Source organism: Lactuca virosa, chromosome 3 (assembly GCF_052849685.1).
Source record: "Lactuca virosa cultivar CGN04683 chromosome 3, Lactuca_virosa_CGN04683_v6, whole genome shotgun sequence".
In the NCBI taxonomy this organism is placed as follows: Eukaryota; Viridiplantae; Streptophyta; class Magnoliopsida; order Asterales; family Asteraceae; genus Lactuca; species Lactuca virosa.
The window spans coordinates 105077407-105094052 of record NC_136428.1 but is presented as its reverse complement, the minus strand read 5'-3'; the positions used below and the strand labels follow the sequence as shown (position 1 = coordinate 105094052).

Below are 16646 nucleotides of genomic sequence, written 5' to 3'. Positions count from 1 at the left end.
GACAAAGCTGGCACTTTTTGAGAGGGAAAACCTGAAGCGGTAATGAATGCATGTATCATATTGCCTAATATGAATATAGAAGACGAAAGAATAGCGCTATGAGAGTATGACGAGTGTGAAATCATTCCCAAGACACAACCAATAGAGATCGGTGACGATGAGTACATTGAAAGAAGAGTAGAAATACGTAACAATGAAAGTAACGCATCACAATCTTTGCATGAACTTAGTGGAACACATTTACAGGATTCAAAACATTGATCTCAACATGGAACTTGCAAGACGATCTGAAAGAAGAGTTTTCGGATGAAGACTTCATTTAAAATGGTTTAGTTATTTAATTTTGCACTTTTTTTTTATGTTTTTTGTAATTTTAAGTTTTTTATTTTCCCTCTATGTATTTTCTTTATTTCAATGTTTAAATTTAAAAAATTAGTGTGGCATGCCTCATTACCGCTTCTTGTGTGTAGCAAAAAACCATAAATTTTTGTGTAGCAAAAAACCATAAATTTATAAAAATGAGATGATGCTTATATGCTAGAGACAAAATTGCAAATTTGGTCCCTGTGGTTTGTAAAAAACTGTGGATAAGGTCTAAAAAATTTTCAACTTGCATGAAAGTCAAAAATCAAGAATTTTATGTGGTTTTTGTCCCTAAAACATTTAAAAAGACTATTATGCCATTTTATTTTCTTTTTCACATTTCTTTTAATTTCTTTCTTATTTTATTAATATTAAAAATAATTTAAATCCCCACCCAACCCTACCACACCTCTCTCTCTCTCTCTCTTGTTACTTCTTGTAGAAAATTAAACATACGAACATATACACTCTCTCAAAATTAAATCATCTGCAAATCCATCATCTTTGATATAACATATAGAGGAAGAAGAAGAAATTAGGTTCTTGAACCTATTGTAAATCCCCAGAAAAAAACCACAAACACCATTCTCTTATTTAAATCCACATACGTTCTTCGATTATGATTTCAACATTCGTCCTTGTTTTGAAACGACCACGATACCCAATTACACTTCAGTAAAACGATTACTCATGCAATCAATCCTCCACGTGTGTGTGAAGATCGTTATGCTGAAAGAATTAGGTCGGTTTCTTGTCTTCTCACTCTGAATCGATCGCATGTGTGACAACCGTCAATTTTTGGCCAAGTCAAAGTCAACTAAAGTCAACAAGTCAAATCGGTCAACTCATCTAACCCTTGTATATTAGGGTTTCCATTATGATTCTTATTGTACTACTCGCAATCTTAATATAAAGTATCACTTAGAGTTTTCACGTGTTCGGAAATTCTAAACCCTAATCAGGGTAAGTGATGAATCTACTCGATAAAACATTATTCCATACCCCTCGAGAGCGTATAACATTCATAACAAGGCTTAACAGAGTGTAAGAACCTTGCGTTGCGAAGCCAAACACTCAAAAAGGTCACAAAAGAAGTCTCTCCCAATCTCTTTCACTCCAACTCTCCCAAAACTCTCTAAGTAAGAGAAATCTCCCCAAGAATGTGAAATCTCTCCCAAATCTCTCTTTGTATGAGAAATCTATCCAAGAATGTCAAATATCTCCCAAATCTCTCCAAGTATGTGAAATCTCTCCCAAATCTCTCCAAATATGTGAAATCTCTCCCAAATCTCTCCCAAATCTCTCCAAGTATGTGAAATCTCTCCCAAATCTCTCTTTGCATGAGAAATCTCTCCAAGAATGTCAAATCTCTCCCAAATCTCTCCAAGTATGTGAAATCTCTCCCAAATATCTCTCTGAATGAGAAATCTCTCCAAGTATGTGAAATCTCTCCTAAATCTCTCCAAGTATGTCAAATCTCTCCCAAATCTCTCTCGAAATCTCTCTCAACTTCTTATAATCACTCGGGGCATCCCGACCCTCGATTTAGTCAAAAACTGCTCGAAAACGGAAGTCTACGCGAAAAACAGCCTTAAGGAGCCGAACCCTTCTTAGGAGCCGAAACCTTCTTAGGAGCCGAACCTCATCAGAACCGAAACCCCCCCTCAACCGAAATGGACTGAGGGCTCGGTCTATTTCGGTCCCCTGATCATGTTGAACCGAGCCTTCTCACAGAACCGAAAGGCAACAGCCGAGACCGAACCTCGCAGATAGCCACCGAGACCGAGCCTCGCCTTCTGTTCCTTCTCCTCGCACTCTCGGTTCCCTCTTCGCACCTTCGGTTCCTCTTCCCCTTCTCTCGGTTCCTCTCCAGCGACCGAACCCTCCTCTCGGCTCCCACCTACTTTCGGTTCTAAGCATCAGGAACCGAACCTCCGGCCCAGACTTCGGATTTTCGCCTGTTTTTCCCGGTTTTTGACCATTTTCACGTACTAAGCCCGTTTTTCGTGATTTTAACGCGGGATTTTCTCCAAAAATCATATTTTAACATATAAGACCCTAAATATTCATAATTTAAACATATTTTTATGGAAATCTTTATTTAAAAATAAAATCTAGTGGGTGAATATTAGAGGTGGAGTGTTGACTTTACCTTAGTGTGTAACATAAGCAACCTCCCATACCCACTCCTTGACCATCCACAGTCACTATTCCACCATACCTAGTTAGTCATTGTCCTCTTCCTACCATAATTCCAGCCATACTCTTGGTCAAGGTCTAGAAAACTCTTATCTCTCCTCACTCTTCTCTCATTCTCCACCAAAGAACAAACACATTTCTCTCTCACTTCTCTCTCTCAAATTCGAGATTCAAGGGTTGATCATCAAGTTTTCTTCCACTTTTGATCTTCGAACCTTCAAGGCATCTTCTAAGTGTTCTTGAGTTGAACACTTCTTTTCTTCAACATCCATCCACTAAGAACACACAAGGTGAGTTCATACCCCTACATTTTCATGTTTTTCTTAAGTTTTAAGGGGGGGGGGGGGGGAATACAAGTTAAAACACCAAAAACTTAACTAAACTCAAACAACAGCTTTCATCAGAAAAGTTGAGTCTTATTCACGGACTGTTTTGACTATCCTAAACTTAATATCTTTCAAAACTGTTTAATATGCAAATAGTTCAGGTTCATACCTTTAAAATGACTACTTGCACACCTCCATAGGATTTTTCTACGATTTATGGTGATTTTTACAAAACTGTCTATCATTTCATAAACGAATTCGGACCGGTCTGTGAATATGAACATTTTAACACAAGTTAAAGACTTCTAAAAATCATAATAAAAATTATGAATAAACTAGACACATTTTGTGAACTCTCAGAATATACGAAATCAGTTTTCGACTTCGTATGATTTTTCTATGATTTTTCTAAAACAGTGTAGAAAGGTAAAAATTAAGATAACAGCTTATAACTTTCATCCCACTTTGTAACTTGTTGAGCAAAGTGTTAATCTTTGAAGATTTCATATTTTACATGTGTTTCTTGTTGTGGTATAATTATATAACAGAAAATACTCGCTGAATTGTAAGAATCCTCCATTATTACCATTAGTATAAAAATAAGGCATGATAAACATAATTATATTTTTGCTATACATTCAACTTACATAGAAAAAGGGTCCTTATACATCACAAACAAACATGCGAGAACTATAATAGGTATAGTTAGGTTGCATATACATTACAAACATTTTGGATAAACTATAATATGCATAATTCATGTTCACTATCGCTACCACTATTTGGTGAATTATGATATGTATAGTTTATGTTCACTACCACTACCACTATTTGATAAACTATAATATACATAATTCATGTTCACTATCACTACCACTATTTGGTGAATTATGATATGTATAGTTTATGTCTACTACCACTATTTGATAAACTATAATATGCATAATTCATGTTCACTATCACTACCAATATTTGGTGAATTATGATATGTATAGTTTATGTCCACTACCACTACTTGATGAACTATGATAAGCATAGTCTCGGTCCTTGGTTTTTAAGACTACATTCTATCTAGAATTGTTAGGCTTCAGCTATAATTGCTAAGTGTATATGCTAGAGATATATAAGAATCTAGTCACAATCGACTTAGAATTGGTGGGTCCGCTTTATTTCGTGTTCCTTGTTTGGTTGTGGGCCTAGGGCAGACCCATTACATTCGACGGTCTATTTAACTTAAATTTTATATAACTTATATACACTTAGAGATTATAGAAGGAAACTATAGGAAATTCTAGGATGCACTATTTATTAATACAGAAACTTACAATTCACTCTATTAAGAAAATATTGGATTTTCTGGAAACATACTCTGTCGCTTTTTCAAGGAAAACGGTTTCTTTCTCAAACAAAACTCTTATGAACTCACCAACTTAATTGTTGACACTTTTCAAAACTACTTGTATTCTCAGGGAATCAGTGAAACAGGAAAACATCAGCACTTTGAGGATGAGACGTTAAATCGTCAAACAGTTTATTTTGTCATCATAATGTAATTGATTTTGACACATGTAAACATATACTATGGTGCAACCTTTTCAATTATATTTATGATGGTTGTATTTACTTTGAGCACTATTATACTCGTTGTTGTGATACTTTACATGAAGTCCTCCACCCCTAGACGTTTCCGCCATCCTTGGTTTGGGGGCGTGACAGCATGTTTTGATGGGTGTAACAAAGTTGTGAAGAACAAATTATGGGTGTGTGTAAGTCATTGAACTGGGGATTCTCTCTCTCTCTCTCTCTCTCTCTCTCTCTATTTTTTATCTCGAATTTCAGGTGAAGATAGGGGTGTTAACGGGGCGGTTCAGTTCGGATAACAACAAAATTATGAACCGTCACCACGGGGTGGGTACCTCATGTGCACTAACCGAAACCGAACCGTATTGGCAAAAAAAACCGAACCGAACCGGACCGTATAAAGGCGGGTAACCACGGTTCGGTTCACGGGTACCCGCAAAATATAAAAAATCAAACACAATCAAAACTATAAACTTCATTCCAATGATTTCTTTCTAAAAATTAGTAAGTCCAAAAGTTATAAAAAAACATAATGAAGTTCAAATAAAATACATTATAATTGGTATAGTAAATATAAAAATAAAAATACAAGAAAACATAATGTGGAAGTGCAAAACTGGGTCCTGATTTTTGTTTGGGATATGGCTAACAGTTTAATGGAAATGAGTAATATTTTTTTTAATATATATATATATATATATATATATATATATATATATATATATATATATATATATCCTAACGGTTCGGTTCGGTTATCCGCGGATACCTAAGTATCCAAACCAAAACCGACCCGTTGATATCCGGTTTTTTCGGTTTCGGTTCGGCTCGGTTCTTCGGTTTTACAGTTTTTTTGCACACCCCTAGGTGAAGATGGTGAGGAATAAGAGTAGAGATGGTGATTCTTATCTGGTAGGGGATGAACTTAGATTTGTACCTTTCGAACGTCAAGCCTCCAAATCATCATCAAATCTAGCATAAAGAATGAGGGACGAATTCAAGTGTTTGGGAATTTCAGTATATATTTCGAATTTCTAATGTAAGCTTCAATTCCCATTCATGGTCGTTTGTTCTTGAAGGTGGGCAAAAAGAATTGAAGAACTAAGTTTTTTTGGGGGTCTCCTTGTGCGTGTAATTTGGTTGGAAAGAAGATAGGGATATTGTTTTTTTTTATCATTCATTCTCACAGGTAGAAGCCACGAAACACTCTCCCATTGCCTCTTTGATCTGTTTTTTTTTATTACGAGAACTAGGGATGTAAACGAACCAAACGAATACGAACGTGGTTTGTTCATGTTCGTTCGTTTAAGTTAACCGAACAAATAAACAAACACGAACGGTTAAACGAACGAGTTTCCTTGTTCATGTTCGTTTGTTTAACAAATTACATTGTTCATGTTCGTTCGTTTATGTTCGTGAACATGCTAAACCAGTGGCGGAGCTGGAATTTGGTAATAACGGGGGCTTGCATCAGTATAAGACTTTAATTTTATTTTCCAAATAACGTATTAAATTGAGACAAATTTAGAAAACAATCATTTGAGTATAACCGATTAAAAACATAAACAATTATTTGTATTCAGCCAAGTGATATTTTTGTGTTTTGAAGTTAAATCTAAAAAAAAATAAGGTATCCACTATTTAGTTTAATTAGGATGAACTCATAAAAGTTTTGAACATGATTGCCTTAAAACAATATATATCATTGGTAGTTAACAAAAAATAGTTTATAGATTTTAGCTTCAATATCAGATTTTAAATAAAAATTGATCTCTTTTATTTTCAACTACAATATGAAATCAAAACGAATTTCAATAACCACAATTATCACATGAACATCTAAATTTGAGTCATTCTTAATTTCAGTAGTAGTTTACGTTAATTTCATATGTATATTTTAATATAATAATAATTTAATATTTACAAATATCGACACGTATCTTTGAAAATAATTGAATATAGCAATAATTTTAACAAATATAAAAAGTAGATGAATAAATAACTTAACTTTTAGTTATCTATTTATTTGTGTAATTGACGTAACTAGATTTTTATGTTATAAGTAAAATTAATTTTTTTTTTTAAAAAAAAAGTTCGGACTATATGGGTTGGCTGGCTAAGGTGATAGAATTTATATTATGGCTAAAGATTTAAAAGAGTCGTGAGAAAAGTTGGCAGGGGTTGCACACCTGCATGCCCCTGTATTGTCTCCGCCCTTGTGCTAAACAAACATAAACAAACGAACATAAATGAACAAAGATAAACAAACATATATGAACATAAATTAACATATAATATTGTAATGTAATCAAACACAATTAAACATATATGAAGATAAAAGGAACTTATATGAACGAACATAAACAAATATAAACGTAGAACATAAACGAACGTTCACAAACATAATTGAATGAACGAGACCATTGTTCATGTTCGTTCGTTTACCTAAACGAACGAGAATGTGTGTTCATGTTCGTTCATTTATTAAATAAACGAACTTCCCGCCGAATGGTTCACGAACAGTTCGTTGAACGTTCAGTTCGTTTACAGCCCTAACGAGAACTCATTTGGTTACTGGCCTCCTCCCCCGATACCTTGTTGAATATGGAGAGTTGTAGCCTTGAACTTGCACCAAATTTTAAATGAATCTAACGGAAACTATGTTTGTGAAACGATTGAAACTTCAGATTTTGGTTATAGGTTTTGAGGAAATTAAACGATAACTTGTTTTTTTTTTTGAAAGAGAGAGAGAGAGAGAGAGAGAGAGAGAGAGAGAGAGAGAGAGTTTAAATTGTTTTCAATATTAATAAAATAAGAAAGAAATTAAAAGAAATCCAAAAAAGAAAATAAAAAGGTATAACAGTCTTTTTAAATGTTTCAGGACCAAAATTATGGAAAATACTTAATTTTTGACCTTCCATGCTCCGAAAGTTTTTAGAACCTATCCAAAGTTTTTTGACATTAAAACTATGCCAGACAAAAGACAAAAAACCATGAATCTATAAAAATATGGATGACCCACCTTCAACATTATAAGCCAGACAAAAAATATATAACTTGGGGGCTATATTCCAATTAAAAAGACAATTATTTAGGAGACATGGAGGCGTTCAACATCCATCCATCCATGTAGGGGTGAACATTTGGATCGGACCGGACCGGACCGACTTTTGGACCGGACCGGTTACGGAGAATATTGTGGATCGTGGACCGGACCGGATGAGTCGTGTACGGGTCCGTGTCCGGGTCCAGGTCCGGGTTTTCTGGTTCTTGGACCCGTTTGGACCTGCAACAATTTAACACAAACATACATATATTGTCATCTAAATCTAACATGTCTACCAACTAACATATATATCAAGTTTACCAACAAAAGTTAACAATCTTAAGTTCTTAACACAAACATACAAAAGTAATTACCGTAACACCAAAAATCATAGTTTAAACTTTAAAATTAATTCAACTAACAAACGTCATAAAATCTTCCATTGGCCTCTTTCCCGTATCATTGTCATCTAAATCTAACATGTTTAAAGCTTGTGTAATCTCTACATCAACACAAAATGAAAGTGTTGTTAATATTTAATAAAAAGTAATAATTGTATAAAATAATTGTTGAAAAGCTGAAATATTTCACCTTTGTATCCTAACTTTGATTGATTGGAACTCATTAAATATAATATCTAAAACAACAAAATTATAGTCTAAAATCATCTACAAACTCTAAATTACACATTGAAAAAAACCGCATGTCAATCCGACTAAAAACGAATGAGATATGTTTGTTTAAACAATTTTACAGAATACAAAATTTTAATTTATTGCTGAAAAGCTGAAATATTTCAGCTTTGATATCACAACTATGATTGATTGTAACTCATTTAATATAACACCAAAAACAACAAAATTATGGTTTAAAATCATCTACAAACTCTAAATTACACGTTGAAAAAAAACCGCATATCAATCTGAGTTCAAACGTATGAGATGTTTGTTTAAAAATTTAATTTTTTTTTTTTTATAAATAAGCCGGTCCAACCGGTTTTTAACCGGAACCGGCCAAACCGGACCGGACCGCACTCAAATCCTAGAACCGAAAACCGGCCCAGGGTTCAAAAAAACGGTCCGGTCCACATGTCCAAATCCTCACCCCTACATCCATCCATCCATCCAAAAATTTCAATCAAAATGCTATAAACATATTCAAATTTTAGACATCATGAAAAAAACACATCTCATAGCATAACTTCAAATGTTCACTTACAACAAGCCATCTACGGTTACAAATAGGTGGCCACTTGTACAACTTAAAAGTTAAAGCCCACTTATTTCTTTCAGACACCTGAGAACCAGATCAAAATGTGGAATTCAAACTCAGAAACTTCAGTTTCAACCTACACCCTTCATAAGATTATTCTTGTTATATATATTATATTAAACCCTGAAAAACCCTCTTTTTGAGAACTCTATACAACATGCTACTATCATCATCATCATCTCCCTCACACACTCACAGACATGTCAACCAATTCCAATCAAATTCATTGTAAATAACCTGTTAGATACTCACAACAAACTTGATTGGTTTATTGTTGTATTCAGTCGGAAACTTGAGGAGCAAATTCAACGCCTTAAGCGAAGTCGTTTCTCTTTCTCACCTTGGAATGGATTTTGAACGACGACAACTTTCATGGTGGCGTTGTTAGGAGGAAGCTGCAATTGAAGTGGGTAAAGCTTACCATCTAATGGACTTTGAGAACACACTGTTATGTTGTGTAGTCGTGTCTCTTGCTCCAATGTCCGAGTCAACTCGTTCACTTCTTTCCCTTTGAAACTGATGCAAAACCCTTGTGTGTTTTCGTTTTCCTCGGTTTCCCCCAAATCCTCGGAGATCACATGGTAGTATATCGCTCGCCCTTCTTCTCTCTTTAATGGCCAATCAATCGTCTGAAGAAAAATTGAAATTAGATACTCAAATGATCTGAATTCAAGTTAGGAACGTAATTTTGTTATCAATTTATCATATGGACATTATACATACCTCCTGATTCCAGAATGATGTGGATTTTGACCAGATTGTTGACGGCGAGTTGGGTTCAGAGGAAGGAATGGAATCGGAATGAGGAACGACTTGCGTCGTCGACGATGTTGGCGCCGGCAACTGGAGTGGGATGTCGACGATGTCGATTTGCCAATTGATCCAACCCTGGGTGGCGCTCCGGTGAGGGATGTCATGCGTGACTGAATTCCTCCACGGCGGAAGTCCGCCGTTAGCACGTAAGTAATGTCCGTATCTGGTTTTGAGCTTCACTTGTTTCCCATGCCCCATGGGCTCCCACTCCACCGACGAGTCAAGGCGGTTGGGGACCGTCTGGAGGACTTTTTTCCCGGTCATTCCGAGTAGGAAATGGTGGTTGGAAGCTGTTAAGTATTTGTCGTGGCATGATTTCAGGCGAATGATGGTGACGTTGTCGGGAGTATTGCTGACGAACTCGATGGTCCAGATGTTGTTGTGGGCGGTGGCGCTGCGGTTTTGGGAAACGGATTCCTGGTCGTCGTCGGCGTGGAGGAACTTGCCGTGGTGGCTTCTCAGCCGGACTGCTTTGGCGTTGCGGAGGAGATCCATTATCGATGGTCCGGAATATTCCTGTTCTTGTTGTTGTTGTTGTTGTTGCATCAACTGCCTCGGTTTGATCAACTTAATGGAGAAGTTCAATCGGAAATGTGGAAGTTTCTGTGAAGAACAATGCAAAATCAAGATATATTATAGGTGGTAAAATTGGGTATTCGTCACTGTCATGCTACTTGATTAAAGCTTCACTGTGTGTGTAAATGGCGACGCGTATTAGAAACGGAAATCATGACGTGTGTCGATCGCGGGGTTGATCACCAATAAGATTATGATTTTATATAAAAATAATAAATTTAAACAATATTATAAGTTCGTTTATTTTGTTTTGATTAGAAGATATTAATATTAATTGGAAAACTAACTTACTAAATCTAGACACTCTATCAAGGTTTTATGTTTCAATGTATCTATTTATGTTTTAAACATTTACATGTATTTATGAGGCTTAGGTAGTACTTTGATACAACGAATGAGTCACATTTCATATGTTATGAGTATGAGTACAAAACTAGGGGTAAATAAGTAAATTGGTTTCTATTTAAGTTATAATTAGAAGTTCCAAATAAGTTAGAAGAAATAAGTTTAATAAACAATAAACATTTTTGCTTTCATTCCACCTAACCCACTAAACACTAAAAAAAGATATTTACTAACAATGACAAACTTACGACAAACTAATAAACAACCCCAAACATTGTTGTGTGTTTTTTATACATAAAATGTTGTGCAACTTTTTCGAACTATAAAATATAGACTTTTTCTCGGAATTTTCAGTAAGATTCCCTCGTCGTTGGAAACGGAAACGGAATAAACCGACTCACAGCCTTTGCACTGACCGATGTGGAATATATGTTTTTTTTTTCTTTAAGAAAATATAACAGCTTCAACACGTTTTAAAAACCACCCTCAATTTATTTTAATATGAACAGAATCACCCCTCAACTATTAATATATTTTATTCTACCCCCTTTACTCAGATTGTAACTTCTCAAATTTGGAACATCTTTTTTTTTTTTTTTTACAATATCAAAGATATTTTTCTGCATTTGATTATGTATAATTTATTTAAAAATTATTAATTCTTACAATTTATCGTTTACTATTTAGTATTTTATAGTAATAATGACAACATAAATTAAAATTTTCAAAGTCAATTAATCGATACAAACCTTGGTTTTTTTTCATTTTATTTTTTGTGTCGACAAAATAGTATATTAAAAGAACCTTCACATTTATTTATTGTTATTTTTTAGTATTAAAATTTGGTCCATCTTTTTAGTAGTTCTAACTTCTCAAGTATTTTGAATCAGATTCTCGTTACATTTTGAATGATTGAAAACATTTCTCGTGATACAAGAATCTAATAAATAAATTTAAAATCATGAACAAAATATTCTTTGTTGTACCAAATTCGGGATTTTTATGATTAGACAAAACCTTAACAAAAATTTAATCCTATGCCAATATTCAATCAAATTGTGGGATGACACGTTATTAAGTGGATACCAAATTTAATGATCATTTAACTGTTCTATGTAAAAATGCAATATTTTTAAAACATCAAAGACAAAACATTAATTTATAACTCTAACCAAACTATAACCCAATTAACTTATTAAAATTCGACGGCCAATATTCATACCAAGATAATACTTGTGACACTATTCAATAATAATAAAATGACATGAATACCCCTACTCTAACCCAAGTTGTCTTCTTGGAGAAAAGCATAACCGCAAATAGTGTTGTCATATTTAAAAGTAGAGCATTTTTAGAGATGTGGATTTTACTTGTCCACTAATGATAAAATGACAGATTTACCCTCCACCATTTGCATTTGGAATTTGACATCTTAGTGGCCAATATCTCAGTGTCCACTGTCCACACACATTGATTGGGTGGTCCATTAGTTTCCCATCCACATCTTTTGTGCTTTTGCACTTTTAATCTTATGTTATTTTGTTAATATAGTTTTATAATACTCGACTCAATTTTACTAGTTTTTATTAAAAAAATTGCTTATATGATTATTAGAAAAAAGACCATCATCATTAACATTTTATTATAAGTGTAGTTTTTTAAGATATCTTTGACAAATTACACACCTTATTTTATTTGCTTAGATGATACGGGACTTATATATAATTTAAAAATTCCTTAACTCAATATATAAATTCTTTAGTCAACCAAAAAAAAGGGTAACTTATTTACTTAGTAAACCAAAGGTCGCCATGTATACTTGTGGGGTTGGCTTTTCGATCATTCTTTTAGGTTTATTATAATTTTGTTGTTTTTTTAGAGTCAAAATATAATATTAAAGTATATTAGAGTAAACGATTTTTCTATTCATAATATTTAAAGTTATTGCAATTGAATGATTACAAATTGTATTGTAATAAATACAAAACCTAGTTTTGTAATTACACTACATGTATGGTAGTTAAAGAAAACTTAAATAGCTTTCTTTTTGATCAATTTTTTTTAAGGTGCCATTATTAATATGTACCTTATTTTACTATTTATGTTTCATTAAATAAAAACATTTCCTATTCTAGCTACCACAAGTTTTGTACCATTTTGAAAAGAATCACACATATACTCGTTGTTATAATTATAAAATTAATATTTTTATGTCGACTAAGGTAAAAAAAAACCATTTACTATTATTATATCGAATAGAGAAATATGTAAGTTTTTTAAATCAAAACAAGTAGTTTATTGGGAATAAAGATAAATGATGCACACCAATTAATGAATTAGGTTTTAACCATAGCATTTGGAATTTTGTTATAAATTAACTATTATACCTACAAAATATTTTTTAATTTATAATTTTTACTATAAACTAACTATTATACTTACAAATTTATAAGATAACACTACTAATTTTCGTAACGAAAATACAAGATGATGATTGATGAATGAATATCCGCAAAAATAATTTCTAATAATTGTTACGAAAATAAATAATTTTGCAGTAAAAAAGTAAGAAGGAAACGTACTCTCATCAATGATAGGGCATGATGATGATGGTTCCGACGATAGAATCTGGGAGATTGGATCGGTATCGGCGATCCGAGCTCCAGGCCGGAAAGTTCATCGGCGACCGATGAAACATAAGGAACAATCGATAGATGATTATTATTATCCTCTTCTTCATCCTCCGTTACATCTACAGCCTCCACATCCCATAATATCCAATTATTCGCTGAACTCGTAAAACTTCCGTCATGCGATACGGTGTTCCTCCACGGCGGCACCGCTCCGTTTGCCCTCAAATACGTTCCGGCAAACGACTTCAGCTTGAACTGAAACCCGTCCCTCACCGGCTGCCACTCAATCGCTAGATCTCTGGTGTTGTTCGTCAACGATTGGACGACTTTGTTTCCCGTCGTGCCGAAGAAGAAAGGCGTATTGGTCGCCGTTAAGTAACGACCGTAACAGCTTTTAAGACGGATGACGTGATCGTTTGATTCGACATGCTCCACCAGCCACCGTGCAGCGCGTGTTGAGGCGGAGCTGCGGCTTTGACGGACGGTTTCGAGGTCGTCGCCGGCGACGAGATATTTGTCGAGATGGCTTTTCAGTCTAACAGCCACTGCTTTTTCGAAGAATTCCATTTTGATTGTGAGAGAGAAAGAAAGAAGAAGAAGTAACAATTTTATTTTCACAATAAATATTCTTGGCTTTATATGGCTTTATATAAAACAAATTAGAGTAAATTACAAAAAACACCCTCGAGTATTTTATAACTACAATAACAAACATAAAAAAGAAGTTGTTCCCTTTGCTTATTTTTCGTCTCTTACGTTGATTCCATTACACTAATTATGACACGTGTTAATGTGTTGTCACGTGCCTTGGTTTGAAAAGCTAAAATTTAATCTTTGTTATGTTAATTAAATAAAATATATATTTTTTCATGGTGCTTTACTGATTTTCATTTGTCAATAACTCAAATTTTATACTTTGTTTTGGAATGTGAATATATGATACACTTCATGCTGCATCACTTTAGGGAATGTGCAAACCTGTGGTACATTTCATGCTGCTTCATTGATTTACATTTGTCATGTGTATTTATAAAGTTTGTATCTGTAGTTGCTTATAAAAAACTGGTCTAAGACTAATGTTTTACACTTTTTTTATAAAGCAAATTATAATATAATTTGATGCATACGTCAAAAAAAAACTTAAATACATATATAAAGTCCATTAATTTACAGAAAAAATCTCTACGAGTTTTTCGACAGAAATCAATATTTACACTTTAATATATATATTTCTAATGAAAGTAAATACCTTATTGAAGGTGGTAGATGATTTCAGTGGAAAAATCAAATAGATTTATATAGGCCTAACATTTATGAATGTTGTTTCCTTTATATGATTATGGCTAATCATGAGGAGGATTCATTTTCGCAAATTTGGCTTCGTACTCATCTTTTGGATGTTAATTGTATTTTTCCCAAAAAAAAAAAAAGTTTGTGATTGACATGAGTTCGTGTTTCAAGAGAAAGGCTAATGAATGGTGTTTGTGTCTACTGCATCTTGAATCTCTCTTAGACTATATTAATGGGCTTCTTTAAAAGAAAAGAATTAAAATAATGGACTAAATTGTAGTCTTTTATGTTTACATATATTATCTATGATTATGGGGTTTTATTTTTTTTTATTTTTTTTATATGAAATTTGTATTTATACACTATATATACAACTATAAGTATGGCCCCTGAAAATATTGGGTCTTGACATGAGGTGTCGCTTAGCTAAATAACTAAATTATTCAAAGCCATCTGAGAATATGTACGCTAAGTTACTACAATTGGAAAGGGATCCCATGATTAAGAAGTGCAAGAACCTATCCGTCTTTTTTTTTTTTTTTTTTCTTCTTCTTCGCATAACCTACCATATGAAATCCTATCACAAAATCACAATGCATCCGATGCACAACATTGTTAATTTATGGAAACCTAAACCTAGAATTTGAAGTAAAATAATCTAAAATGTTTACAAACATTCTTCACAATAATCAACATGCTCGACAATGCTCTTTATGTTGGTTGATTCGACAAATGTATTGGCACCAATATTGGCGAAACTTTCACGATGACATATGTGCTTCTTGTTAGGTATAGAAGAAAATGATAAACGAAAAACAAGTCTGAGAAATACGAGAAATCAGAAACGAAATCAAGACACACGGAACACGGAGATTTAAGTGGTTCACACTATCTTGCGATAGACTACGTCCACTGTCGAACCAGAGAGAGAAAGATTTTATTCCACACACGTTTTTCTGCTACAATGTTATATATACGGCCGTTCATGAGTATATAAACGAGAAAATCTGACCTAAATCTAAAAAGCCAAGCTCGACTGAAAAAAAAAACACAAAAAAAAAAATCCCAATTTTTTTCAGTCTTCAAAATGATAAGTCTCCAGATCTAACAATCTCCCACTTGGAGGCTTGATCATCATTCAGCTGCCAACCAAGTATGTATCATCTATAACACTAGCCTCTCTCTCGATCTCCCTCCCCCTCTCTCTCTCTCTCTCTCTCTCTCTCTGCATCATCTATAAGTTCCTAGAAGCCTAGTTGAAGCCATGCATAACTTCAACTTATCAGTTGGTACCACCTTAGTAAACATATCAGGTGGATTCTTAGTACCAAGGATTTTCTTCAGATTTAGTGTATCATCAGATATCAGTTCTCGTATGAAGTGATATCGCATCTTTATGTGTTTCGTTTGGCTGTGAAACACCGGATTTTGCGCGAGATGCACTGCACTTTGATTGTCATAGTGGATAACGTAGTCTTCTTGTTTTATTCCTAGTTCTGACAGAAAATTGTTCAACCATATCATCTTTTTGCTTGCTTCTGCAATGACCATATATTCTGCCTCCGTAATTGAAAGGGCAACACTTTTTTGAAGTCTAGACATCCAGCTCACTGTTGTACCTTCGATAGTGAAAACATACCCAGTAGTTCTTTTTCCCGAATCCGCACATCCCCCTAAATCAGCATCAACGAATCCTTCCAAAACCACTTTATTTCTGTTGAAACATAAAGCAACTTCATTCAGAAGTGCCTTTCAAGTAACATAGCAACCACTTGACCCCTTCCCAATGATCTTTACCCGGATTTGACATAAATATGCTTACAACTCCCACTGCATGTGCAATGTCCGGTCTGGTGCACACCATATCATACATCAAGCTACCAACTGCTGATGCATACGAGATTTTGGCTATTTCTTCTCTATCTTCATCCGTCTTTGGGGATTGTTTCTTGGAAAGTTTTATATGACTTCCCAAAGGTGTACTTCTTGGTTTTGCATTAGTCATGTTGAACTTCCCTAGAATCTCTCTGATATACTTCTGTTGTGAAAGCTTCACAGTTCCAACAACTATGTCTCTGACTATGCTCATCCCAAGAATTTGTTTAACATGTCTTAAGTCCTTCATCTCAAACTCTATGGAGAGATATTGCTTCAGTCTATTGATTTCATGTATGTCTGATCCAGCAACCAACATATCATCAA

General features: G+C 34.1%; 1 protein-coding gene across 1 annotated transcript; it reads right to left on the bottom strand.

Annotated features, from left to right (window-relative positions):
- Positions 1-8686: 8686 nt before the first annotated feature.
- Positions 8687-13769, bottom strand: LOC145166333 (Actin cross-linking protein). Its single transcript, XM_079085285.1, has 3 exons — positions 13104-13769; positions 9511-10203; positions 8687-9416 (listed from the first exon to the last, which is right to left on the bottom strand). The coding sequence occupies exons 1-3, from the start codon at positions 13719-13721 to the stop codon at positions 9093-9095; spliced, it is 1635 nt and encodes a 544-aa protein (XP_078941411.1). The 5' UTR covers positions 13722-13769; the 3' UTR covers positions 8687-9092.
- Positions 13770-16646: the final 2877 nt, after the last annotated feature.

Excerpts from the sequence above, each read along its gene's own strand:
- LOC145166333 (XM_079085285.1), bottom strand. The coding sequence starts at position 13,721 with ATGGAATTCTTCGAAAAAGCAGTGGCTGTTAGACTGAAAAGCCATCTC. Across the intron at positions 10,204-13,103 it reads ATGCCCTATCATTGATGAGA|AAACTTCCACATTTCCGATT; the intron begins GTACGTTTCCTT and ends TGTTCTTCACAG. Across the intron at positions 9,417-9,510 it reads CATCATTCTGGAATCAGGAG|ACGATTGATTGGCCATTAAA; the intron begins GTATGTATAATG and ends ATTTTTCTTCAG.